At 34.7% G+C, this 23,408-nt stretch overlaps 3 protein-coding genes across 4 annotated transcripts; 1 reads left to right on the top strand and 2 right to left on the bottom strand.

Annotated features, from left to right (window-relative positions):
- Positions 1-1,008: 1,008 nt before the first annotated feature.
- Positions 1,009-1,709, bottom strand: LOC133857220 (uncharacterized). Its single transcript, XM_062292404.1, has one exon. It carries the CDS (start codon positions 1,607-1,609, stop codon positions 1,148-1,150), a length of 462 nt encoding a protein of 153 aa, XP_062148388.1. The 5' UTR covers positions 1,610-1,709; the 3' UTR covers positions 1,009-1,147.
- Positions 1,710-5,310: 3,601 nt separating this feature from the next.
- Positions 5,311-8,975, bottom strand: LOC133857888 (uncharacterized). Of its 2 annotated transcripts, XM_062293261.1 has the most exons (5): positions 8,589-8,975; positions 6,706-6,840; positions 6,326-6,418; positions 6,103-6,213; positions 5,311-5,616 (listed from the first exon to the last, which is right to left on the bottom strand). In XM_062293261.1, exons 1-5 carry the CDS (start codon positions 8,878-8,880, stop codon positions 5,480-5,482), a joined length of 768 nt encoding a protein of 255 aa, XP_062149245.1. In that variant the 5' UTR covers positions 8,881-8,975; the 3' UTR covers positions 5,311-5,479. The 2 variants fall into 2 exon arrangements, with proteins under 2 accessions (XP_062149245.1, XP_062149246.1); XM_062293262.1 differs by lacking the exon at positions 6,103-6,213 and having other exon boundaries at positions 8,589-8,973.
- Positions 8,976-13,853: 4,878 nt separating this feature from the next.
- LOC133857835 (uncharacterized) lies at positions 13,854-23,236 on the top strand. Its single transcript, XM_062293188.1, has 11 exons — positions 13,854-13,982; positions 14,966-15,061; positions 16,085-16,161; positions 17,362-17,438; positions 17,650-17,710; positions 18,429-18,496; positions 18,623-18,704; positions 20,468-20,551; positions 20,673-20,750; positions 22,051-22,170; positions 22,905-23,236. Exons 2-11 carry the CDS (start codon positions 14,968-14,970, stop codon positions 23,085-23,087), a joined length of 924 nt encoding a protein of 307 aa, XP_062149172.1. The 5' UTR covers positions 13,854-13,982; positions 14,966-14,967; the 3' UTR covers positions 23,088-23,236.
- The last annotated feature ends 172 nt before the right edge of the window (positions 23,237-23,408 follow it).

Raw genomic sequence — 23,408 nt, forward strand, 5'->3', positions numbered from 1 at the left:
TACTACAATTTTAAAGAAATTGTAGATTGTCAAATTATGTGAATTTATGTCGTTTTCTTGCATCGAACGGTTTGAAAAATGCTATTCATTAAAAATGTGGCATGTTACGGAGCCATCTAAAAAAATAATTCAAAAATGTTTTTTTTTTTGAATAAACAAAAGCTTTTTTATGACATAAAGCGCAAAAATCTGATGAAAATATGCTCAATAATCATTGGTAACATGTCACATTTTTAATAGGTAGTATTTTTCACACCCTTTTGATTAAAAAAAGGCCCTAAATTCACATAATTTGATAAAAAAATCTAAGGAATTCTTATCCTAACTATCAAAAACTCTTTGTAGCTAAAATTTAGCTAGAACCCATAAAATCATATCCTATATTGCACTCCAAAGCTACAGTTTGTTATTTTTTATTTTATTATTATTATTATTATTATATTATTTCCTACTGATTCCTCTCTACATGTAGAGGTCAACTTTTGCAACGGAGAAAAATAATTTTGTACAATTTTTTTATTCACTCTTTCAGTTCTTTCTCTCACTCTCTTGTACCGCATGAACATAGCAACACAGACGCGGTGGCGGCGAGCACGTGCATGCGTGTTACTCAACGTAGTCAAAGGTTAGGAGACGTGGAAATAATGTAAAAGATGGCCACGTGCGTGTGACCCACCGCAACAAAAAGGGGCAGGTTTTCCCCTAGACCTAACTCTCCCTGCTGATTGAGACACAGGAAAAAACCAGTTGCGTACAACCACATAGTACAAGGAAAAAACCATTAAAATAAATAAAAAAATAAAATAAAAAAAAAAGGTTGCACGACCAAACACGGCTTTTCCAAGTCAAAATTCGAATTCCCTTTCTAATCAGCAATAGATATTCCGCAATGTTTACGTGTGAAAGCTAAAATACTCAACGTCAGCATTCCGCTACATAGAAATTATAGAATTAACTAACTTATGGCAGACGGCATTTTGAAGAAAATGAAAAATAAAAACAAGAACAAAAAAAACAGATTAGTCTCTCTTAATTCAAACTTTAATCAAATCCAGCCTTCACAAGGGGGTTAACATGTTTTATGAAATCTTGCAAAGGAACCAATATATACAGGAGATTGTTTTTGTCGGCCGGAAAATCCCATTAATTACCCCAACCTCTGGCTTGCAGACCTTGCATGGATCAAAACATCTTTGTTTCTCTTCCCTGTAGACCAAAGCAGCTTTGACCAAAACCCTCCTTTCTTCTTCCCACTCCCCGCAACCTCGTCGGCTCGAGTACTGCTCGTAATAAAAGCAATCGATCTGCTCTTCTTCAGCCCATTACTAACTTTTAGCGTAAAAGAAATCGAACCCATCTTCTCCGAAGCACGACGATGGCGCCGGCCAAAAATCGGAGACACGTAGGTTGAAGAGGAAGCGGCAGGGTAAAGAGGAGAAGAAGACAGCGAAGAAGAACAAGAGTAGCGGCCACCGCCGATTGCGTTAATCTTGTTTGAAGAAGCAGGGAGTTGCGAGAGTCTCTCCCTTAGACAAGAGGAACAAACCCCTGGCAGCTTCTTCTCGTTTTCGTGCTTCCTGCATCCTAGCTGTGACTCGGACCGACCCATTCTTCGACTGCTTCAATCTGATAGATTTTTGATTCTTAATTGGGAGATTGATCGACTTCCTTAACTATAAATATTCACCTCTTTCTTTGCCTTTCCCAAATGGCTGCATTTCATTGAGTATAAATATCATAGGATGAGACAAAGCGACACACAAATTACGTGTTTTCCACGAAGGTTCCTGTCCATGTTACCAAAATTCTAGCGTGACACGCGGTGTTTTGTAGCTGTATATCACAGCTTACTTATGGTCATAATAAAAACAAACAAGAAGATCAATGCACAATTGGTCAAGTTTTTTCTAAGTTGAGTTTGAAGAATTTTATTTATTTATTATTATTTAGTTAAAAAAGAAAAATAAAATTTAATTGGACAAGATTTTTCTGATCTAATTTATTAAATTGACATATACTAAAATATAGGAGTTACGAGCATTTTTAATTCTTATTAAATTTACTTAATTCTTTTTAACTTTAATCACATTTGTAATTATTCATATAAACTTTGAAAACTGTTAATCTAGTGTATTTATCTTTTAATTTCATTCATTCGTTAGGATTTTTCGAGTGATGAGAAAATTTTCAAAATACTATTTTTTTTTTTTAAAAAAAAAATTGCAAAAATTTAGGCATTAGTCTCTTAACGGAATTTGTAAAAATATCAACGCCTAAAATTTTTAATTTTTTTTTTTGTTTAAAAAAAATGGATATTTTAAAAAATTTAACAAAACAATCTTAATAAAAAGAGTGGAATTGAAAAAAATTGAAAATCTCGTACACGTGACCCTATTTTCTTTCTAAATCCACGAATGGGAATGGAGCTGTGTGCATAAATGGTCACAGCCCTCTGTGGTTCAACCCCCGTTCTGACTTGCTTTCGAAAGTTGAACTGTCGGTTCAATGGACGGCCAGGATGGAAATACAAGTGTCGACTGCCGAAAATCCGGGACCCACTTTAATGGGGGCGGCGGTGTACGTGGGAGGAACATATAAATGGTCTCGACCCACGTAGAATAGAAAAGTATTAGTAAAGACTTTTAAAAGTTCGGCGTTCGTGCGTTCTTGGAGAGCGAGACTATGGTACATTTATTGTAGTATATTATAGTAGGACGGGGTTCGACAAGTTTTCGCACGTGGGCTGTTGCCCAGATGGACGACCAGGATCAGCGGAAATCGATGAGGTGGGGGCACGCTGGATCCTCATTCCGTGGAGGACTTTTCTAAGCCGTACGTTGAAAGAACCGTTCCGAGAAGCAAAGCATGGTTGTTTGATGATTGATGGTTCACCGACAACCTTGTTAAACGTGGGAAAATTTCCAGATTTCGATTTCAGCGTGTTACAAGAAAAACTACAGCATTTGACTCCCAATTTTAAGTTTGAAAAAAATTCGTATTTGACTTATTTATTTGGGCTAAATACCTTTTTGCCCCTACCGTTTAACAGCTTTATTTGTTTGTTTTCCGTACTTCATTTCGTATTGTAAATGGTGGATCCAGCTTTCGTGCGGTAGTTTAAACTACCGCATGGGTGATGCAGTGAAAAACGGTATTGTTTTCTACTTAAAAAATTTACAAAACTTAAACTTAATAATAAAAAATTTATTAAAACTTAAAAATTATAAAAATAATAATAATTAAAAATATAAAATATAAAACCAAAAAAAACAAAAGAGGTGGCCGGCGTTGCCCAAGGGAGTGGGTAGAGCCACCCACTTAGCCTATCTGGGGTGGATCGTCCACCATAGTCGGCTTTGGGGGTGGCTGCCAAAAAACAAAAAAAGGTTAGGGTTTTGGGGGTGGTCGGACCACCCCCAAAAGCCTTGTGGGTGGCCGATGATTTATAAACGGCAAACATATCAGATATGCTTTGATTAATTGATGATTTATAAAGTTTAAACTTGTCAAAATAGAACACTTGGTCTAGCACCGAACAATAGATTGACCCAATTTTGCATATAAAATTTGCAATTAGTTGAATGAGTGAATCACCGATTCAAATTTAATGTACAAATTAAAGGTGGATCCCAAGTGAGTGAGAAAGATAATTCGAGTTATTTTTTAATTGAGTATTGTCAGGGTACTATAATTTTTATTATAAGTCTTTTATCTGACAAATTCAAGCGGTTAGCGGCGATCTCCGGCAACTGGCAGCGAATTCCGACAAACTCCTGTTACAGACTCCAGCGAATTTCGCACGGCAGCATAGAATGATCTGAGAGAGAGAACATATGCTAGAAGAAAGAAGTTCAAACTTGAAAAATTGTTTACAATTTTCTATTTTTAAAAACAACTATTTAACAAAAGAAAAGAAAAGGTCTATTTGTCTAAATCTCTATTCAATCATTTTTGAAGAATTTGTTCATATCTTTCATGAGAAATATTATTTGCACATAATTTATACACAAATTATACACACAATGCCTTTTGATTATATTTGTTTTATTTTATTTTTTAAAATAGAATGCCAAACAATTTGTGTGTAAATAACATATCTTTCTCTTCCATTTGTCCACGTAAACATTTTGAAAAGCAAATAACCAAAATTCTTGGTATCGCGATCATCGCCATTTCCCAGTCCCAGTCCCAGATAAGGTAGGTGGACATATCCCGGAAATCATTCAACTTCCACACAGCTATAAATCTCATCTACAGGAGCTCCTACCTCAAAAATACCTCAAGCCAAGATCAATGCCCATAGGGCGTGTAGCTTTATGCCTTTATCCTTTGATCATTAAATAAAGGACCGAATTTTCTCTCAAATTGTGGTGGAGGAATATGAGAAGCACATGCTCCTTTTTTTCCTTTATTTTTTTTTTTTTATTTTTTTAAATGATTTTAAAAAAAATTAAATATTTTCTCTCGTGCCAAAAAAAATAAAAAAATCATGACAATTTTATAAACTGTGTTCCCAATTTAAAGGAAATTTATGTCCTTTAATAATCGATGATATACGATGTCATTTTTGTTTTCTTCCATAAGATGATCAAAATGATGTTTACTTTACTTTTTGTGTGTATTTCATTGAATCACATGCATACTTTTGTTGAGCAAGGGCAGTTGATTTTGGGACCAGAATCCAGATGGAAATCTGACAGAAGATTTTAAAGAGCAAACCTGTAAAGTAGTTGGCTTACTTTAACAAAGACGTGTCACCGGCCCAACTATGCTTCAGCATAGCAAAAGAAAAAAATGCAATTTTACTAAACGCTTAAATGCATGTATATATAAAAGTATTTGGCCTAGAAGTAATCTTAGAATTCCTTTGTTCTATGGGTTTGGAAAAGTGCGGATTTTCAAATGGGCCTAATTAATAATAGTAGATCTTTTTTCTAGTCTGAATCATACTGGATGAAGATGAAGGAAAAACACATATATGTTGATAAAATAAAAAGATAAAAGATAAGGGCTAATGCTATTGGAACAAAGATTACTTCACTAACAATAATTAAAAAGATAAGTTATTAATAATAAATAGAAGGAAAATGACAGATAAATGAGAAAGAAACAAACAAATTGACTGCTTCACTTATTATTCATTTTATCCACTATTTCTAATGATACCATTGTGGGAGGGAAGGTTGGAAAGCACAGTCACAGTCGCACGCATGTTTTCCCCTATTCGAATCTTTTTCTACACACAAAACGATCTCTTTGATTTCTTTAAAAATGAAAGTATGCTCTAAAATGCTGCAGACACAAAACATATATTTTTCCTACTATATTTGTAGCGAAGCAAACTAAATTACAAGATTTCCCTTCTATCCATATCTAAGATCATTTACAAGTTGACATTGTGTAATTAGGCTCATCAAGTAAAGTAAAAAGAAACTATTAAGGGGGGAAAAGAATGGAAGAAAAGCAACAAACAGAAGCCTCATCTGATCATCTTGCAAGGAGAAGCTGCAATTGCCTCATCTTCTCGCATCCGCTTCAAATTATTACTCATGTAACAGCATGTAAATTGGGAGCATGCAAAGGTGTTGTTGTGGTCATTTCCTTGCACACTACTTGCTGCAAAAATGGCAAACGGGATCATTTACAATTTGTCATTTAGCATGGTAAACAAAATGGCAAACTATTATTTTGGATATGGGGAAGGGTGTAATTGCTAGCAAATTTGGAAAGCTCGCTCTCAATAAATGTTTGATTGGGTTAGATATTACAAAGGACAGACATGGATCCTCTCAATTTCATTTGAAATTGATAGTATCTATATAATGGTTAGGATTTAAAGTTGGTGCATTTAATAGTGTACATAATGCCATATTATTTAATTTTTTAAAAAAGATGTGCCAACATTATATCATGAACACTACTACACCCTTAAATTCACTAACTTTAAATTCTGACCATGAAATATCCTACCCATTTCATTTGAAATGAAGAGAATCCTGTTCCTACATAGATCGGCCATTTAGCTAAACTGAAACTCCTGTCTGAGAAATTCCAGCAGGAGAAAAAGACAAGGGTGGAACAAAAAGCTAGAATTAAACTAACCAAAGGTGAGACTCATGTTGGAAGCCATTGAGACACAAAGGAGAGATAATGCTTCCATCTCAGCACCAATATTTAAACCAAATCCAACAGAGACCACCTGGTTTCCATGTCCTGTGTGGAGAATAGGAGAACTACTGCACAGGTTTGATGACTACAAGCAAGACTAACAAAGGGTACAATGCCACAACACAGATGAATTACAACTCACGTGTAGTTAGCGTACCTGAGTCAGTTTCATTTATCTTTAACTTCTTGACTAGGCTTAAATCTTCCAACAATTGCTTTCTCTTGAAGCTGCGGCCATGAAGATCTTCGCCTATTGGAAAACCCAACCACCAGTTAGTTACACTGAATGACCCGTTCACATAGTGAAAATTTTCGCATTTTGCCCCTAATTACAACAACGGGTTAAAGCAGCTGCCAAATTCTTGTTTTATTTTCTTTATGTATGTTATTCTTTGTTGCATATGGCAAATATTTTTGCAATAACAAACTTTGTTAGGATGCCTATTTTAGACATTAAAAGAAGACCATGCTAAGATAGCTAGCAGCCTAAGGAAATCTAATTTTCCAAAAATTATCACCACGAAGTCCAAATTTTACCTGAGTTTCTTTCCTTCAACCTTTTATTCTTCACCAAGTAGACATCTTCAGGTTGTGGCCTTCTACTACCACCTTCAACTTCATCTTCCGCTACACAGCAACTTCCATCAACAGCATCTCGAGGGTCATGTGCCCCTGGAAAATCACAGCTGAATGAAATAAGTGATCTAATCACACTTGAAATGATTACTTGTAAGGGCATAGTGTTTGCATACACCATGGACACTATCCAATTTTTGGATAAAATCCTGAAGCCATTTGTAACTTAATCCTTCTTGCAGATAGGTTAACAACATTAGATTACAAATTAACATAACGAACAACTCAATCCTTCTTGAAAATGTCACCATGATCAAAGTCCAATTTGAATGCAATGTTTAAGACTGCGGAACATGCTCTTCTTGATAGAAGGAAATAGCACATTACAGGAGCAACAACATTTTACTTTTCTTGTCATATTCTGGGCACTTGGAAACCAAAGGAACATGCTCTTCTTGATCCCAAATGACTATAAAATAAAACAAGATGATAGAACTACTAGAGTTGATACTGATGCACCATTATGATGGTGAATTGTTATGTCAGAATGCCAATGACAGATTACAAATTCATATGAGTGATATGATATAAGTAAGGCATGTAGAAACAGCTAATCTACTACTGAAAGTGGAATTATAGGAAAAATAACCAGGTTATCCTTCTCTCTTTCCCTTTTTTTCCTTTTCTTTTTTAATTTGGGGATTGGGCTATCGGGAGGGGTGTCGATAGACTGTGCAGCATGGCAAATTTTGGTATTACAGGACATCTGCCATTTTGTGATTGTAGTCATTTTTTAAAATTTGATGTACATCTTGTCACATGATCTTTATTGAATTTTGTTAATGAATTTCTTTATCAATTTCTAAAGAAAATTGAGGAGCATTTCAATTTTATGTTCATGCATATTTTAGTAGCACAAGTTTTTTTATCCCACTCAATTAAGAATTAGTCTAATAGATCTCCATGCTCCAATTGGTTGTTAAGAAAATACATGGAAATCTACAATTTTTTTTTTTTTTTTGATAAAAACAACCAAAGAAACTACAACATGCAATAATCTTTCCCTGTTTTGCCGTTCTTAAAAAAAAAAAAAAAAAAAAAAAAAAAAAAAAAAAAAAAAAAAAAAAAAAAAAAATTCTTCTACCAACAGCTATAATGACAACTCTTAGGTTCTTAATCATAATAGTAAGAAGGGGGGAGGGGGGGGGGGGGGGGGGGGGGGGGGGGTTGTTCTGGGACTCCTTTCCCTTGTTCTCCCTCAAGTTTGTCTGCAACCGAAACAGAGTTACGAATGGAACCCCAGAGAATCAACTATTCCAATTCAAAGTAATTGTAAGCTTTCCTATCTTTTCCTACAATTTCTTGGAAGCCAAGCAGAGCATGGCACCACCTTAATTATTTCATCCGAAGAAAAAAATAAACAAACAATTGCAATTCAAAATAAGTAAGAACTACAATATTAACTAACATAGCATATAATATACCCTTTAATTCCAAGAACATAATAAACCCAAATTATCATGGCAATATTTAAGTGAAAGAAAACAAAAAAAATTCAAAATCAAAACAAGTGTCAGAGGTTCTTTTCCTTTTCCACATCTTCTCAAGAACCCAATAGAGCATAAGGCACCTATTACTTTATTTCTAACAAAAATTAGAAGAAAAAAAAACCGACCTTTCAATAACAACTATGCCAACCTAAAGCAAAAAGAAAGAAAAAGTTGATAAATTCTAATTTTTTTCATCTTCCCACGATTTGTCATGAAACTAAACGAAGCATAAGTAACGGCAAGTAGACTGAGAAAACAAAGACCCCAGGAATAAAATAAGCTAAGACAACTTACGTTTAGTCCCAACTCTGATGAGCTTCCCATCAACGACAAGCGCGTCTTGGTCGTCTTTTCCGGTGGATAAACCTCTGGCAGAGAAGAAAGAGAGAAGTGAGTTCCAGGTGACTGAGGAGGCGAAGAGATCGACCCCTCTGCTTACAAAGTGACCGTTGAGCTTCAAAGTTGCTGGGTCTAGCCCAAACGTCCAGGCTATGGAGCCAAGGTTCAGCCTCTGCTCGTCCCACGCCACGAACGGGACTGTCTTTGATACTGAAGGGCAGAACAGCTTTATGATTCTTGGCTTCATCACTATTCGCTACCACCCTCTCTCTCTCTCTCTATGTGTCTTTGTGAGTTGCGAAGTTGTTCTTAACATTGGTGGTCGGTGTGGGACTATGGTTCCAACGGTTTCCAGAAGTGTCCGATTCACTCCGAAGCAACTATTGTTTATTATTATTATTAGGGTTAAAATATTTATATGGTCATGAGTTTTAGCAACTTTATTTTTTAGTTACTGAGTTTTAATTCGCATCATAGATGATACATCAGTTTTGGAAAATGATCAAATTAGTACCTCGGTTAACTTCTCTGTCCAAAAACTAACGGTCCGCCACGTGTCAATCTCAGAAGTTGACACGTGACACTATATAAAAAAATAAAAAATAAAAATAAAAAATCTTTAAAAATTAATTAAAAAATTAAAAAAAAAAGGGTGGCTCGGCCAGGGAGGTGGTCGGCCACCCCTTGGACAGAAAAAAAAAAAAATAATCAGGAAGATCGGTTTTGCCCTTGGGCCACCCCCAAGGGCAAAACCGATCTTCCCAAATATATATATATATATTTATATTTTTTTTTTTTTCTGTCCACCTCCCTGGCCAAAATGGGGGTGGCCGGCCACCCCCATGGTGGCCAAGAGCTACTCCCTTTTTTTAAAAAAAAAAAAAAAAAATTTTTTTTTTAATTTTTTAATTAATTTTTAAAGATTTTTTTATTTTTATTTTTTATTTTTTTATATAGTGCCACGTGTCAACTTCTGAGGTTGACAATTTATCCTTAGGTTTATACCTGGTGTAAGAGCCTATTTATAAGCAGAATGATGAAGGCTCAACTGCATTAGGGTTTCGTGCTCCTCTCTTTACCTAAGAGCGCTGTCAGAGTTTGAAATGGACTCGCAATCCTCTACCTCCCCAAAATGAAATTATTTCATCCTATTGTGATCTCACAGTAGGATTCTAGGCGGCAAATCTAGGATTAATTTTAGTCCCAGATTTCCATGAGCTAGGCCCTGTTAACTATGTCAGTTCCCGAGCTAGTAACTTTCTAGGGCTCTTTTAGGTATCTAAAAATATTTGGCAATTTATTTCAAGTTACTTTATAACCTGATAGTGGTTCAACCACCTTTAAAATCGACTGTTAGGGCTTGGCCATTGGAGGTAGTCAAACCAACTCTCAAAGACATTGAGATAGTCGACCATCCCCATAACACAACAATGGGGTGGTTTGGCAGCCACAAGCAATTTTTTTTTTTTTTTTAATAACAAATAAATAAATAAATTGTTTTATTTACGGCTCTATGACCAAAATGACCAAAATTTGTAGGGAGATATAATTTTGTCAGGGGGGCATAACACATGGATTTATAAAACTTATTTTGAAATAAATAGAGATTTGTTTGTCATAAAATTAAATCATAATGACTAATTTAATAAATTTATTATTATTATAGTAGTAGATGACTAGATGCTAAGAGCAAGATAAGTTGGATAACCAAAGAAACAGAGGAAGGCTAACGTATTTTTAGATTTTAAGCCACTTTTCTTTTTCCTCTTTTGAGAATCAATGCGATTTAGTCCGATAAAAGAAAACATAAGAGAAGCAATGCGATTCAGACTCTCAAGAGTATTATCTAAGGAAAAAAGAAAAAGAAAAAGGAGACTCTCAAGAGTATTATTTACTTTAACATATCTCATCTACTTATCTTTTCTAATTATTTAATTACTATAATAAATTAAAAAGAAAAACCGAAAATGAGGAATTGATGTAGATAAATAGATTTCATTTTGTGGGTAGATTTTAGATGGAAAAGAATTTGATTAAAGGTACTTTGAACTCATTTGAACTAAATTCATCCATGGCTCCAATATTTAGTTCTACTCCTCTTTGTTCATTTTTTAATGTGATATTGGTTGCAACTTGCAGATCTTTTCTATTAATGAATGTAGTGCAATTTGCTTAAAATATGCTTAAAATAATGAGAATTTATTCTCACACGCTGTAATCAATTCATCATAAAATTTAGGGTTAAATATTTTATTAGTATATGAATTTTAAGCTTTTTTTTTTTATTTTTTTTTTTAATTTAATACCTGAGTTTTCATTTGTTTCATAAGTGGTACTTGAGTTAGGAGTAAAAATCCGTTTGATACCTGTATTACATTTTCCGTCCAAATATTAACGGTCCGACACATATTAACCGCTGAGGTTGACACGTGGCACTATATAAAAAAAATAAAAAAATGAAATATTTAAAAATTAATTAAAAATAATAAAATTGAAAAAAGAGAAAAGAAAATAAGGGCCGGCCACCCCATTTTGGCCAAGGGGTTGGCTCACCCACCCTCTTGGCCGATCTGAGGTGGTCGAACCACCCTATGTGGATGGTTCAGCCACCCCATAGCTGAAAAAAAAAATAAAAAAAATTAATGGGTTTTGGCCCTTGGAAGTGGCCGAACCATCTACAAAGGGCCACAGGGGTGGTTTAGTCACCCTCAAGCCGGCTATAAAAAAAATTGAGGGTTTGTCCATGAGGGTGGTTCGGCCACCCCAAAGGACTAAAACCCATATTTTTATTTTTTTCTTGCCATGGGGTGGCCGAGCCACTCCTATCTTTTTTTCTTTTTCTTTTTCTTTTTCTTTTTTTTAAAATCACTATTTTATTATTTTTAATTAATTTTAATTTTTTTTATATAGTACCATGTGTCAACTTCATCGGTTGACACATGGTGGACCGTTAATATTTGAACGGAAAATGTAATAGAAGTATCAAACGGGCTTTTACCTCTAACTCAAGTACCACCTACAAAACAAATGAAAACTTATGTATTAAATTTAAAAATGCTTAAAACTCAGGTACCAATAGAGTATTTAACCCTAAAATTTAAATTTCCAAAATGTATTTCCTAGACTCTTGTTACATGGCCAAATTATTCTCTCAAAATTCAGACTATGCCAAAATTTCAGGACTTCTTATTTTGTAAGTTTACCAAAATTTTCAATTTTTTTTTTCTTTCTTAATTGAGTAAGAAAAATAGTTACAAGGGAGGATCATTCTCACTCCTTATCTGAAATGAAGAGAGATTGGACAATCTAAAACTGAAAAAGGGGTAGGCTCCCAACAACAGACCAACACGAAATAGAACATTACAAAAATACATACAAATGGTAGGAAATGTGTTAAATAAGTGATTTGATCATTTTAAGGGGCTGCACAAAAGAGGTCACAGAAGCAAAATAGGGCACAGATTAAGGCGAACCTATATGAACTCATACTTGAAAACAACAACAACAACTACCGGAAGGAAGCTGAAGCTGAAGATGCACTGTAACATTTCGGTTCCATATTGAGAAGGTGAGTAGCCCACATAAAGTGATTGGTTTATAAAGATAGTCATGAATGCTAAGTCTCATATTGCCTAGTTATTAGGTGAAACTAGACTTTATAAGAAATGCTAAGGAAACTCCAAATTGACTAATTATTTTGAAATGATAGCGCAGATGTGGCTATCACTTTTTCTTGGGTCGTTACAAATGGTATCAGAGCCACTTACTAATGTCAGGTCATGTGGTATTGAAGCGCTGCATGATGTAACCCTGACGGGGACGTCAGGAATTTAAGAATGGAAGTTTGTAACACCCCTGCCTCCCTTGAGGACCATATGAGGAGAAGAAAAAACCCTCACAAAGAGGTGAAAAACCTTACTCTCTGAGAGAAGGTGGAGAGTCTCTCCCTAGAAGAGAGAAACCAGCGGATTATTTCTTCCAATAAAATTTGCAATTGGATGTAATAAGAACATGATAGTCACATAAAAAAGTAACATTCATCTCATGTGTGCAGTCGTTTCTTTTAGTAGAAGCCCATTAGATATATGGACTACACAAAGTTGAAGATAACTTTCTTTTTTTTCTTAAAAAAAAAAATCCTTTTAATGGAATCAGTATTCGATCCCAAATTCTTTTGTGATAACAAAATATTTTAATAATTAAACTAGTTGACACCCACCTCATATATAATTATAACTTCTGTGAGATTTTGTTACTCATTTTCTTAGAAGAAAGTCACATATAATTTTTTATATGAAAGATTTATAGTCTTTTTAATTTTCAATATTAAAAGAAATGGAAAAAAAGAGTTTCACATGTTCAATCTTTTAGACTGACCGTGTGAAAAACATAAGCTTATGATAAGTAAAAAATAACAATTGTTGTCAATGTTGAAAATAAATTAGAGTAAAAAATAGATAAATATGATCGATTTTCCTATAAAATTCTTGAGGCGATTTGAGTCTTGTACAACACCAATACAACAACTCCTCACATGAGGGTGGGCCCCAGTATGTGGGACCCACCCTCATGTGAGGGATTGTTGTACAGTTGTTGTATTGGTATTGTAAATCTAACATTTTTCATACTTGAGTCCATCTTTTTTAAGTAGGAAAAAATGCAACATCAAGTGGTTTACCTTATTTGAAATTAGTTCTTTATGATATTAAAATGAATTTAGAAATTTTTGTGTTATGTCAAAAAAATAATTTACTTTTTATAATCAAAATTTGTCAATTGAATTAATATATTCCGATAGTGTAACACTTTAGAACCAATAAAAATATGACATGTGTTATATTTAAATTAATGTCACGCTAACAAAATTTTTTAAAATAATGGACGAAATTTGACAATAAAATATAAATTATTTTTTTGGCAAACCTTAAGGATTTTTAAGTTTATTTTGATATAAAATGAAGCTAATTGCAATCAGAAGGAGAAATTTTGCATTTGGACCTTTTTAGTAAATTAGTAATATTTTCCAATTCCTTTCTTCCCAGAGTGGCTAGTTTGTGGAAACCTATAAATACAAGAGTCAGAAAGTTGCAAAAAGGATCAGCAAGTCCAGGATTTTCCCTTCTCTTTGCTCCAGATGCAATAAAGAATCTACTTCTTCTACTTCCTTCTTCTTCAATGGGTTTCCATTTTCGCGATTGCTTATATTGCAGGGCTTCCCTGAAGCTCCTGGAACAACTTCCAACCCCATTTATACCTTGCCTCCCGTTCCCATTTTATCAAATCATTCTGAGCCTGCCTGCTCAAATTTTCATCTTCCATTTCATTCTCAAGCCTCAACGATCGAAAGCGGTATTTATTTATTTATTTATTGGTTCCATATATATATAAAACACTGAAAGCCCGGGTTGAGTCAAATTATGGAACATGTTAGATAAAGGAATTTAGGGATGGTTTGGTGGAGATTCTTCCTTTATTAGGTGCCAAATAATGGAAATATGAGATATAGGAATTTGTAATCTTTGCATTTGTTTTCTTCTTGCATTTTATTGGCAACATTGGAGGTCTGAAGGGAAATGATATATACTTTTCAGTTGAGGATTAGAAGGTCTTTTTCGGCATGGGGATGCCTGTTTGCTCTGTGTGGGGGACTATGTTGCTTTTTAGTTCATGCCATAGGATTATCTGTAGGAGGGAGATCATACTTAGCTTTATCAATTAATCATTCAAGGTGTTTTGATTGATAAGTTTGCCGCATATGAATATGGTAGGTAGGTTTCTCACCCCTTACCCTTGTAGATAGAAATTAATGGTCTTTTGAATCATAACTTTAGCTGGAAATTCAAGTTATCACCTGTTTCTTGTATGTGAAGTGAATATGGTTGCTTTTGTATGAAGTCCCTTGAGTTATGATCTTGTTTGTATGGATGGTTTCTAAAAACAATGGGCTGCATTTCCATTGTTGTTGTTCTATGTTCTGCAACATGTACAGCTAATTAATTTGTTATGTCATAAAATATGTGAAGGTGGGGAATTGATTTGTTATGCCCTCCCCTTGTAATGAAAGAGAGAGCACTTGCTACAATAGCTGCTGGGGGTTGGGGTTGCTTCTGGATTTGGAGCAGGCTACCAAATTTTGAATTTGGAGCACGCAACCTTTCGTTATGTCTTTGGATAGAACTGAATAATATGTTTTAGATTGTCTTGGTCATAGATCATGCAAGTTTTTTTGTTAATTTGTTGAATTGAAAGATTGGTTGTATATGATTTTTCTTTAACATTGGATGTCTCGTGATTTATTAGTCCTTTTTTTTTTTTTTTCTTATAATTTATAGAAATGGCTGTTCCGGAAGTAAACAAGAAACTCCTTGAAGAACTTGAAGACATGGGATTTCCAAGGGCACGGGCAACACGAGCACTTCATTATTCTGGTGCATATTTTTTTATGAGATATGCGTGTGTGTGATATTGATGGGAGGTTTCCAAACCTTGTATTGATGTGACTTGAGAGATTTATGGCACATCACGTTGATCAATTAATCAAGTAATAGAGTTTCTAAGATGTTGTGGTTTGAGGGGCCACGATTCGAATTCTAGTTGGGGGGGTGAAACCATGATAAATGTTGCAACATGTCCTTTAGCATGCACCATGAGGGCCTAGCAACAATAAATTGTTTCCTGGTTCCCATTGACATGTGTGTATGTGTTAGAATATAAATTAAATGATTAAATTCATCTCTTCCTATCAACTTAAGTTTTTGGGATAAGTGGTGATTTAACATGGTATAAGAGTAGAGGTCATAAGTTTGAATTCCGTCTTTATCATTTAATTCTTATTTCAATTATTTATTCTTCGTGTTGGGCTTCACCTATTAAGAGAGAATTTGAGCCTACATGTGAGAGGGTGTTAGAATATAAACTAAATAATTAAATTCATCTCTTCCTATCAACTTAAGCTTTTGGATAAGTGGTGATTTAACAGAATGTATGCCTGATGTTGATGGGAGGTTTCCAAACCTTGGACCAATGTGATTCAAAGAGAAATATGCCATGTCATGCTGATAAATTAAGAAAAACTAATGGGTTTCCAAGATGTTGTGGTAAAGGGGGCACAATGCAAATTCTAGCTAGGGGTGAGACCATGATATATGCTGCAGCACGCTGTTTAGCATGCACCACAAGGGCATAGCAACAGTGAATTGTTCCCTGTTCCCATTGGTGTGCAATCCTAGCATGTCTAAGGTCACATTATTGATATATGAAGAGAAAAAACTTCATGCTTTGAGAGATCATGATGCATGCTCCTCTGAGACATGAGCCCGGAAACAATCTAGCTTTCAAGGTGGTCAAGCCCTGTAGTTTGGCATGATAACTTCTACTTGTCTATAGACTTTGATTCTTCCTAGTTCATGGCTATTTTCCTAATTTTTAATGTGAACGTTTTGGTTAATCAGGTAATTCTAGCTTAGAGGAAGCTATAAGTTGGGTCATTGATCATGAAAATGACTCAAACATTGATGAGATGCCATTGGTATGATTTCTCATCTTGACCGTATCATTTTGTAGATATGTTTATTCACTGACATTCTTATTTTGAATTTTTTATCAACTAATGAGGTTTTTAGTATGCATACTTTTCCTTTTCCTCTCCCCACTCCTTTCCCTTCTCCCTCCCCTCAGTCCCACTTCCTAGTAGAAGAAAAGAACAAAATGCTCATTCATATGAACCATATCCTCAATCATGCCGAGAATAAATTTAGCAACTAAATATTTATCAAAAAATAAATAAAATTAGCAACTAAATCTAGAGTGTGAAGTTGGTGTGTTTCATAGATCTGAAATCTAAGGAAGCGGTAGTTTTATCTGCATTATTACTCCTAAACTAAAATGATCAGTCAAAGTTACAATTGAAGCTATTTGAAATCTCATATAAAGCCAATCTCATCTAGTAAGGAACATATATGGAATTTGGCACCCATGTAATACTATGACAATCCACCCATCTAATATGAAACTTAACTTCCCGAGTTGTCACATGGTGCTTTCTTGTATTAAGTGTGTCTTTTATTAAAAGGGGTGAGAAACCCAACAAGAAGAAGAATCCCTTTTAATATGGACATGCAGTAAAATGAGTGAGATCAAATACCATTCCACATATGGTACACAAACTCAGCTTCTTCCTTTTGAATAGAAATAATAATACATGAACCCAATTACCGACTCTCAGCTTGTCTGCCACCTATAAAAGGTTGCTAGAAGATTCAGAATTCATAATATTCTTGGTTGCTATTAAAAGAAAGGGTAGAATTTGTATTGGCAAGTAATTTTTAGATTTTTTTTTTTTTTTTGGAATATCTTCAAACCTTATCTTAATATATAATTAGAGCATGATCACATGATTGAAATTTTTTCCCGTACAGATGCTTTTTTACTGAGCAGGCTTGATTGGGTTGTAAGAGCTGAAGTTTAGAAGGAATTTATTGTAGTTTGGCTAACTATCTTTTCTAAATGATCTTGTTTTTGTTGTTTGTTGATTTTTTATATGGGAGCTTTGTCTTTGCCTCTTGTAAGCCTCATTGATTGATCTCATTCTTTGAAAAGGAGGTGGAGAGAAAGGGTTGTCTTAGGGTGCATACATTGATTCATTTTGCACATGACAGTAAAAAAAATCTTTGGTCTTGCACATACTGTCACAGGATTTACTTTGCTTGAACTGTCCAACTTCTCCCAGGTAGCTCTGGACATTGATGTCGACTATCAACCATTCCATATCACAGAACAAATGAGAATAAAGGCACAGGAACTAAGGTTATCTTTTATGTTTCCTTGTAACAATTATTATTTTCTATATTCAAATTTCTTCTGAGTGTCTAGAAATCCCCACTAGATTCTTTCTCATTTTTTGACCTTTTATATATTATACTTTAGTCTGGTTTGATATTTGACAATTTTCAAACTCATCGTACTATTTTTGGTTGTCTGGTTTCTTTCGATGACTACTGATGTTGCTGAGTTTCAGGGATCGAGTGCGCGAGAAGAAAGAAGAAGAAGAAAAGAAATTGGAAAGACAAAGGGAGAGGGTATTATGCAGTTATTTTGACGGTTTCCCTTTCCTTATATGATTACTCCTTTATCTTGCATTTTATTTTTGTTTTCTTGCTGTTTCTATTTTTTGATAAGGAATTTGATTACTCTTTTGACTTTTTCCTTTTTAAATTGATTTTGTGTTGGGCACCTGGGGGTGGGGTGGGTGAGAGGGGAGGGAAGGACCAAAGACAATTTAAATGATGCTCAAGAACATGGTGTTGATATCTATTAAGAGAATGTTTGAAGTGAAATTGACAACTTTTGAACAATAAACTGATAAAAGAATTAATTTCATTATAGGATTTTATACCCTGATTTTACTTGAGTTGAACTGTACTACCACACTTAAATGCATTGTAGACTATTGGTTCATAAGAGATGACATTAGGAAATATTGTTAACTTTCTATTGTTCAAATAAAGATTAATGCAAATTTTCTACATTTATCCTTGCAATTTTCTCATAATTTTACTCTTCCACATAATTTAATTATAACATGGTCAAGATGATTCTTGAGTTTTTCCACCTAAAAGACATGATTAATAAATGAACTTATTCCAGGTTTATTGTCTCTTAGAGAATCTTGTTGCTGTTATGTTGTTTGGTTTTTGTCAAATCAAGCTCTTCTGATTTTCTTTGGACTTCTGTGAAGTCCTTTTTTCACATAGTATATATTTCTTTGTTGTAACTTAGATAGTGTTATTGTTCCAGGAGAGGATTCGAGCCAGTAAGGAACTCACTGAGGCAAAGCGAATTGCAGAAACAAATGCAAGAGAACGGTCTGTCTTGATCCATTAATTGCTATTTCTGTATAGCAGTTCTAAGTCTGTTTATCCCTTTTCCTCTTTCAACACTTGGAATTGTGTTTCATTTTTAATATAAATTCCTACACTTTGTTTTTTCAGTTATTTAGCCTCATTGAAAACAGAGAAGGAGGAAGAGAAAAGAGCAAGGGAGAAAATTCTGAAAAAACTAGAGCAGGATAAGGTGTTTGAAATTTTTTGCCATATTTCTCCATGCTTACCGCAATTGTGAAGATCAGTATTTTGAACTTTTATATTATGTTTGATAGATCTCAATATCATAGTGTCCTGAAAAAGTCTTTTACGTTGGGCCTGTCCAGTTCTACATAGAGAGCTAAGTTTTGTTTCTAATGTTTAAGAAATTTCATTATTAATACAGAACATTTAGGGTCAGAGAAAACAAGAAAGAAATAATGGGAGCCTAGATGTACCTTATAGAAGTTGTGCTAGTTGGTAGATGTACATTAGGAAAGTTGTGCTACTTGGGAAATATAGGATTAAGGTTTTCAAAATAGATGGGCAAACGAGTGAGCTCTGGGCAAGCAAGTTGCAAAAGAGAAGAGAGGCTAGATTTTTTATTTTTTAATCGATTTCTGACAACAATTCCAACATTATTTGTTGTAAATAGTTGTAGTATTTATAGTTTTAATATTTATATAGATAATTGAATCTCCCATGATTGATTAGTGGTTTTTGGAATAAATGTTGATTTATCATTGTATTAGAGCAAGTAAATTAACTTCGAACCTTGAGTATGCTATATATCTCCCATTTAATTTAAAAGAGTTTTACATATTGGATCCCACTTAATGAGAGGGAGTCTGAGCCTAGACGTGAGAGGAGTTCTAGAAAATATAAATGATAAATCTTCCATTATCCAAAAGCACAGGCTTTTAGGATTTGTAATAATCTATCAGGTATAATTTAATAGTGATAATGGCAATAAGGAAGTAGAGGAAAATAAGATGGTCAATGAGGAAAAGGAAAGCACACCCATTTATGTGTGGTATGCTTAAAACCTACATCTATGCAAAGGAAAGTGAAAAGTTTCACAAAGATAGAAGATGAGTACATAGATGGCCACTCAAAATCTCAAATTTTGACTTTCCCCAACGATCTCTCTTGCAACGACATAGGGAAAAGTGCTAGCCACATCTGCGCTATCATCTCAAAAAAATTAGTCAATTTGGAGCTTTTATAGAGTCCCTTATAAAGCTCAGTTTCACCTAGTAACTAAGCAATGTGAGACTTAATACCCATGAGTATCTTTATAAACCACTCACTCTATATGAGCTATTCATCTCTTCCCAATATGGGATTAGGGTGTTACAAACTCTCCCCTTAAACCCTTGACATCCTCGTCAGGGCTACGTCATGTGGTGCTTCAGTACCACATGACTTGGCGTTACTAGGTGGCTTTGATACCATTTATAACGTCTCAAGGAAAAGTGTTAACCACATTTGCGCTACCATTTGTAATGACTCCGGAAAAAGCGCTAGCCACGTCTGTGTTATCACCCTAAAATGACTAGTCAATTAGGAGCTTTTCTAGAATCTCTTATAAAACCCAGTTTCACCTAATAACTAGGCAATGTGCTACTTAGCACCCATGAGTATCTTTATAAACTACTCATTCTATATAAACTATTCACCTCTTCTCAAAATGGGACCGGGGCGTTACATCTCTGACTTGAAGGACCCCCTGATATAGGTGCAGGAACAAGAGAAAAGGTCAATAGTTTTATGGGTCAAACATACTCCCAAAGAATTTGGTTTGAAATTGCTGCCAAATTTGAGATCGTATCATGACATAATCATTGCTATATCCTTTTCAGCTGGTTTACTATGGTCTTTACTAAGGATTCAATTTAATATTTCTGATTCAAGGTTTGATACTGCTCTCAGAACTTCTGCATGACTTGGAAAACTTTATGGATTTCTTCACAGGTAGAAAGAGGATTTGGAGTTAGATTGCCACCACAAAGGCCTGCAGCTTTAAACTCTTCTCCTCCTTTGTTGCAGGAAAAAAAGGTATGGATATTTTCAAAGTAATATCTGTAGATCTGAACACTCTTCTTTTTCATTGCAAGAAAGTACATTTTTATTTGCTGGTACTACAAGAAGATGTCATTTTACTCTTGTTATGTTGCAGACCTCAGTTCCTTTGAAATCTGTTACTAAGGCAGAGCAAATGAGAGAATGTTTAAGGTCTCTTAACCACAATCACCGGGTAAATGACTTTGCTCTGTTTTCTCCAACATATTCTACTGGTAGTGAAACAAACACAAGTGTTGAGACCCATTTCAAAAACTAGATCTGAGTCCATGTACTTGACTTGCACTGAGGAGAGGAATTTCACAACGAAATTTTGGCATAAATTAAAGAACATCATATATCCAGTCTGTTTATATGCTTGTTTATCTGGCTTTGTGAAACCTGACTATAAGTAACATTCACATCAATTTCTTGTTGTCTCTAATAGCTTCATGTCTTTGAACAAGTCCAGAAAGGACCTTAGGAGCCCTAATGGAATTTTAAGTATTATATATCAGTTATCCCTACAGAGAAGACGGGGACATTTTTTGGCCTACTTCCTACTATTTGATTGTTTTTTCTGCACTGTAATTTCTGTCTTGGGTCTTTTGTTTGGGGAGTCCACCCCTTTATCGGTGTTTTGATTTCCTGTAACCTTTTTCCAATTTGTTTAGAAAAAAAAACACACACAAAAAAAAAAAAAAAAAAAAACCTACTTCATAGTTCATGAGACATAATTTTTTGAAAATGAGGTGGAATGTTGAAGTTACCTAAGAAAAATATCTGGTATAGTGGACTTCTTGCCAGTGAAACTAACTAGTCTTGCTCAAATTTTGAGAAGAGGGATTTTGGTGTATCCTAAATCCATTGGGTTAAAGATATCTACAAGTAACGGACACAATAATGGATCTCCTATGTACCAGAATGTCGGACAAGTGTAAGGTACTGCCTTTTACTCCGCACAAGATAGGTTCTTCTCTGCCATCTTGTAAAAGAAAGCATGTGCCAGAAAGATCCTTTTGTTACATTCTAAAAATTTGTGAAAGAAAAAATATGCTAGGAAGCCTTTGGTTTCTTAGCTGCTCTTCTTCTTCTTCTTTGTCTCTCTCTCTTTTTTTTTTTTTTTCTTTCTTTTTCCTTCTGTTGAAGGTTTCTTAGCTCTCTATTATATGTTGTAGTTAAACTAAGGTGAAGGTAACGGTACCATTTACAGCCTAATTAATATAGAGGTCATTTCTAGAAAGCTTACGATGGATTTCATTGTATTAGATTCATATTAGGTGGTGTCTATGAATAATAAACCTTAGGTTTCGCCATTGACAGTGAGGTCCCAAATGTACTCCTTTCTCACTAGCTAAGAGTGTCACATGCTCCATCATTAACTGTTGTATTTTTCATGTTACTTTCTGTGTAGCCTGATCCCTCCTCCTCCTCCTCCCCCCCCCTACCCCCCCCCCCCCCCCCCTCTCTGTTCTCTTTCCTTTTTCCTGGTCTAGGATGATGGCTCCAGAGTTAGGAGGGCCTTCCAAACTCTTCTGATCTATGTTGGAAATGTTGCCAAAAATCCCGATGAGGAAAAATTCAGGAACATCCGACTTAGTAACCCTTTATTCCAGGTAATCAGCTTCTTTGATTGATTTTATTTTTCTTTTTGTTTGGGAGGGGGTGGGGGTTGTTCAGGTATGATCATGTTGAATTGGCTTTAATTAATCCCAACTATACGAGTATAGAAGGCTTATTGAAGTAAACAGAGATACTTTATAGTCTCCACCAAAGTCCAGATTGTCCTTTTAATGGAAGCTTTTGGGATTGGTTATTGCCACCAAAAAAAAAAAAGGCTGAAAATGCAAGTTATCCTCCAGGACCATTGGATTATTTTTAATGCATATGGATTATTTTTGGTGCAGTTTGACATTATAAGTAATCAAATGTGACAGATTTGTTCACTAGGTCCAGTTTTATGAAAAATGTGGCCTCATTCTGATTGTTGGATTGACATATTTACTTTTCTTTTGACTATTCCTGTCAAGCAATGCACTGATTTCACAGGAGTTAGGAATTCACAGTAAAATAGCCCTCTTTGTAGCCTTCCATTGACTGGAATGGCCTTAACTCGTTTCTTACACAATTCTCATGCAGGTGTAGCTGCCTGTCATGATTTCCTGCTACATTGATAGACTTAACTTGCATAAGTGTCATTATAAACAAGATATACCCGAACAAAAAGAAAATGGTTAATTCCCTAAACATGCTAACATCTAGTTTATAATTTCTTTTGTTCCTTTCTGATCTTGATCTCGGGATTACTTTTTCTCTAAAATGTCCACTTATTTATTTGTTTATTTAACAGGATAGAGTTGGGACTTTGAGTGGAGGTCTGGAATTTCTTGAGCTATGTGGGTTTGAGAAAACAAAAGAAGGCGAGTTTTTGTACCTTCCTCGTGATAAGGTTGACATGGCAGTACTAAACACAGCTGGGTATGAATTGAAATCTGCAATGACCAATCCTTTCTTTGGACTTCTAAGCCGTTAAGAGAAGATTGTACTGAGATATCAGTTCATTGATAGAAAATTTGGCTACAAATGGAACAGTGATTACCTACTTGGGAATTCCATGTATATATATATCTTGTGTTAGGTTTCCTCGCCATGGTATAAGAAAGGTACTGTTCAAAACTAAGAGCAGAGAATGAATGATTATTCTTTTGTTTTCTATTTTGTATTATGCTTCTTTCATCTCCTAGGACGACTGTCTACAGTAGCATTAGGGTCTTTTTGGAGAAGTAACACTATATTTTGATTTTCATTACTTTTGGAATTATACTCTTAAACTTTATAAAGTGTCAATTTAGGG

Source organism: Alnus glutinosa, chromosome 14 (assembly GCF_958979055.1).
Source record: "Alnus glutinosa chromosome 14, dhAlnGlut1.1, whole genome shotgun sequence".
Taxonomy (NCBI): Eukaryota; Viridiplantae; Streptophyta; class Magnoliopsida; order Fagales; family Betulaceae; genus Alnus; species Alnus glutinosa.

Coding starts and splice junctions, on each gene's coding strand:
- LOC133857220 (XM_062292404.1), bottom strand. CDS start 1,609: ATGGGTCGGTCCGAGTCACAGCTAGGATGCAGGAAGCACGAAAACGAG.
- LOC133857888 (XM_062293261.1), bottom strand. CDS start 8,880: ATGAAGCCAAGAATCATAAAGCTGTTCTGCCCTTCAGTATCAAAGACA. Junction 6,841..8,588: donor CATCAGAGTTGGGACTAAAC/GTAAGTTGTCTT, acceptor GTGATTTTCCAG/GGGCACATGACCCTCGAGAT. Junction 6,214..6,325: donor GATAAATGAAACTGACTCAG/GTACGCTAACTA, acceptor TTCTCCACACAG/GACATGGAAACCAGGTGGTC.
- LOC133857835 (XM_062293188.1), top strand. CDS start 14,968: ATGGCTGTTCCGGAAGTAAACAAGAAACTCCTTGAAGAACTTGAAGAC. Junction 15,062..16,084: donor ACGAGCACTTCATTATTCTG/GTGCATATTTTT, acceptor TTGGTTAATCAG/GTAATTCTAGCTTAGAGGAA. Junction 20,751..22,050: donor CTCTTAACCACAATCACCGG/GTAAATGACTTT, acceptor TTCCTGGTCTAG/GATGATGGCTCCAGAGTTAG.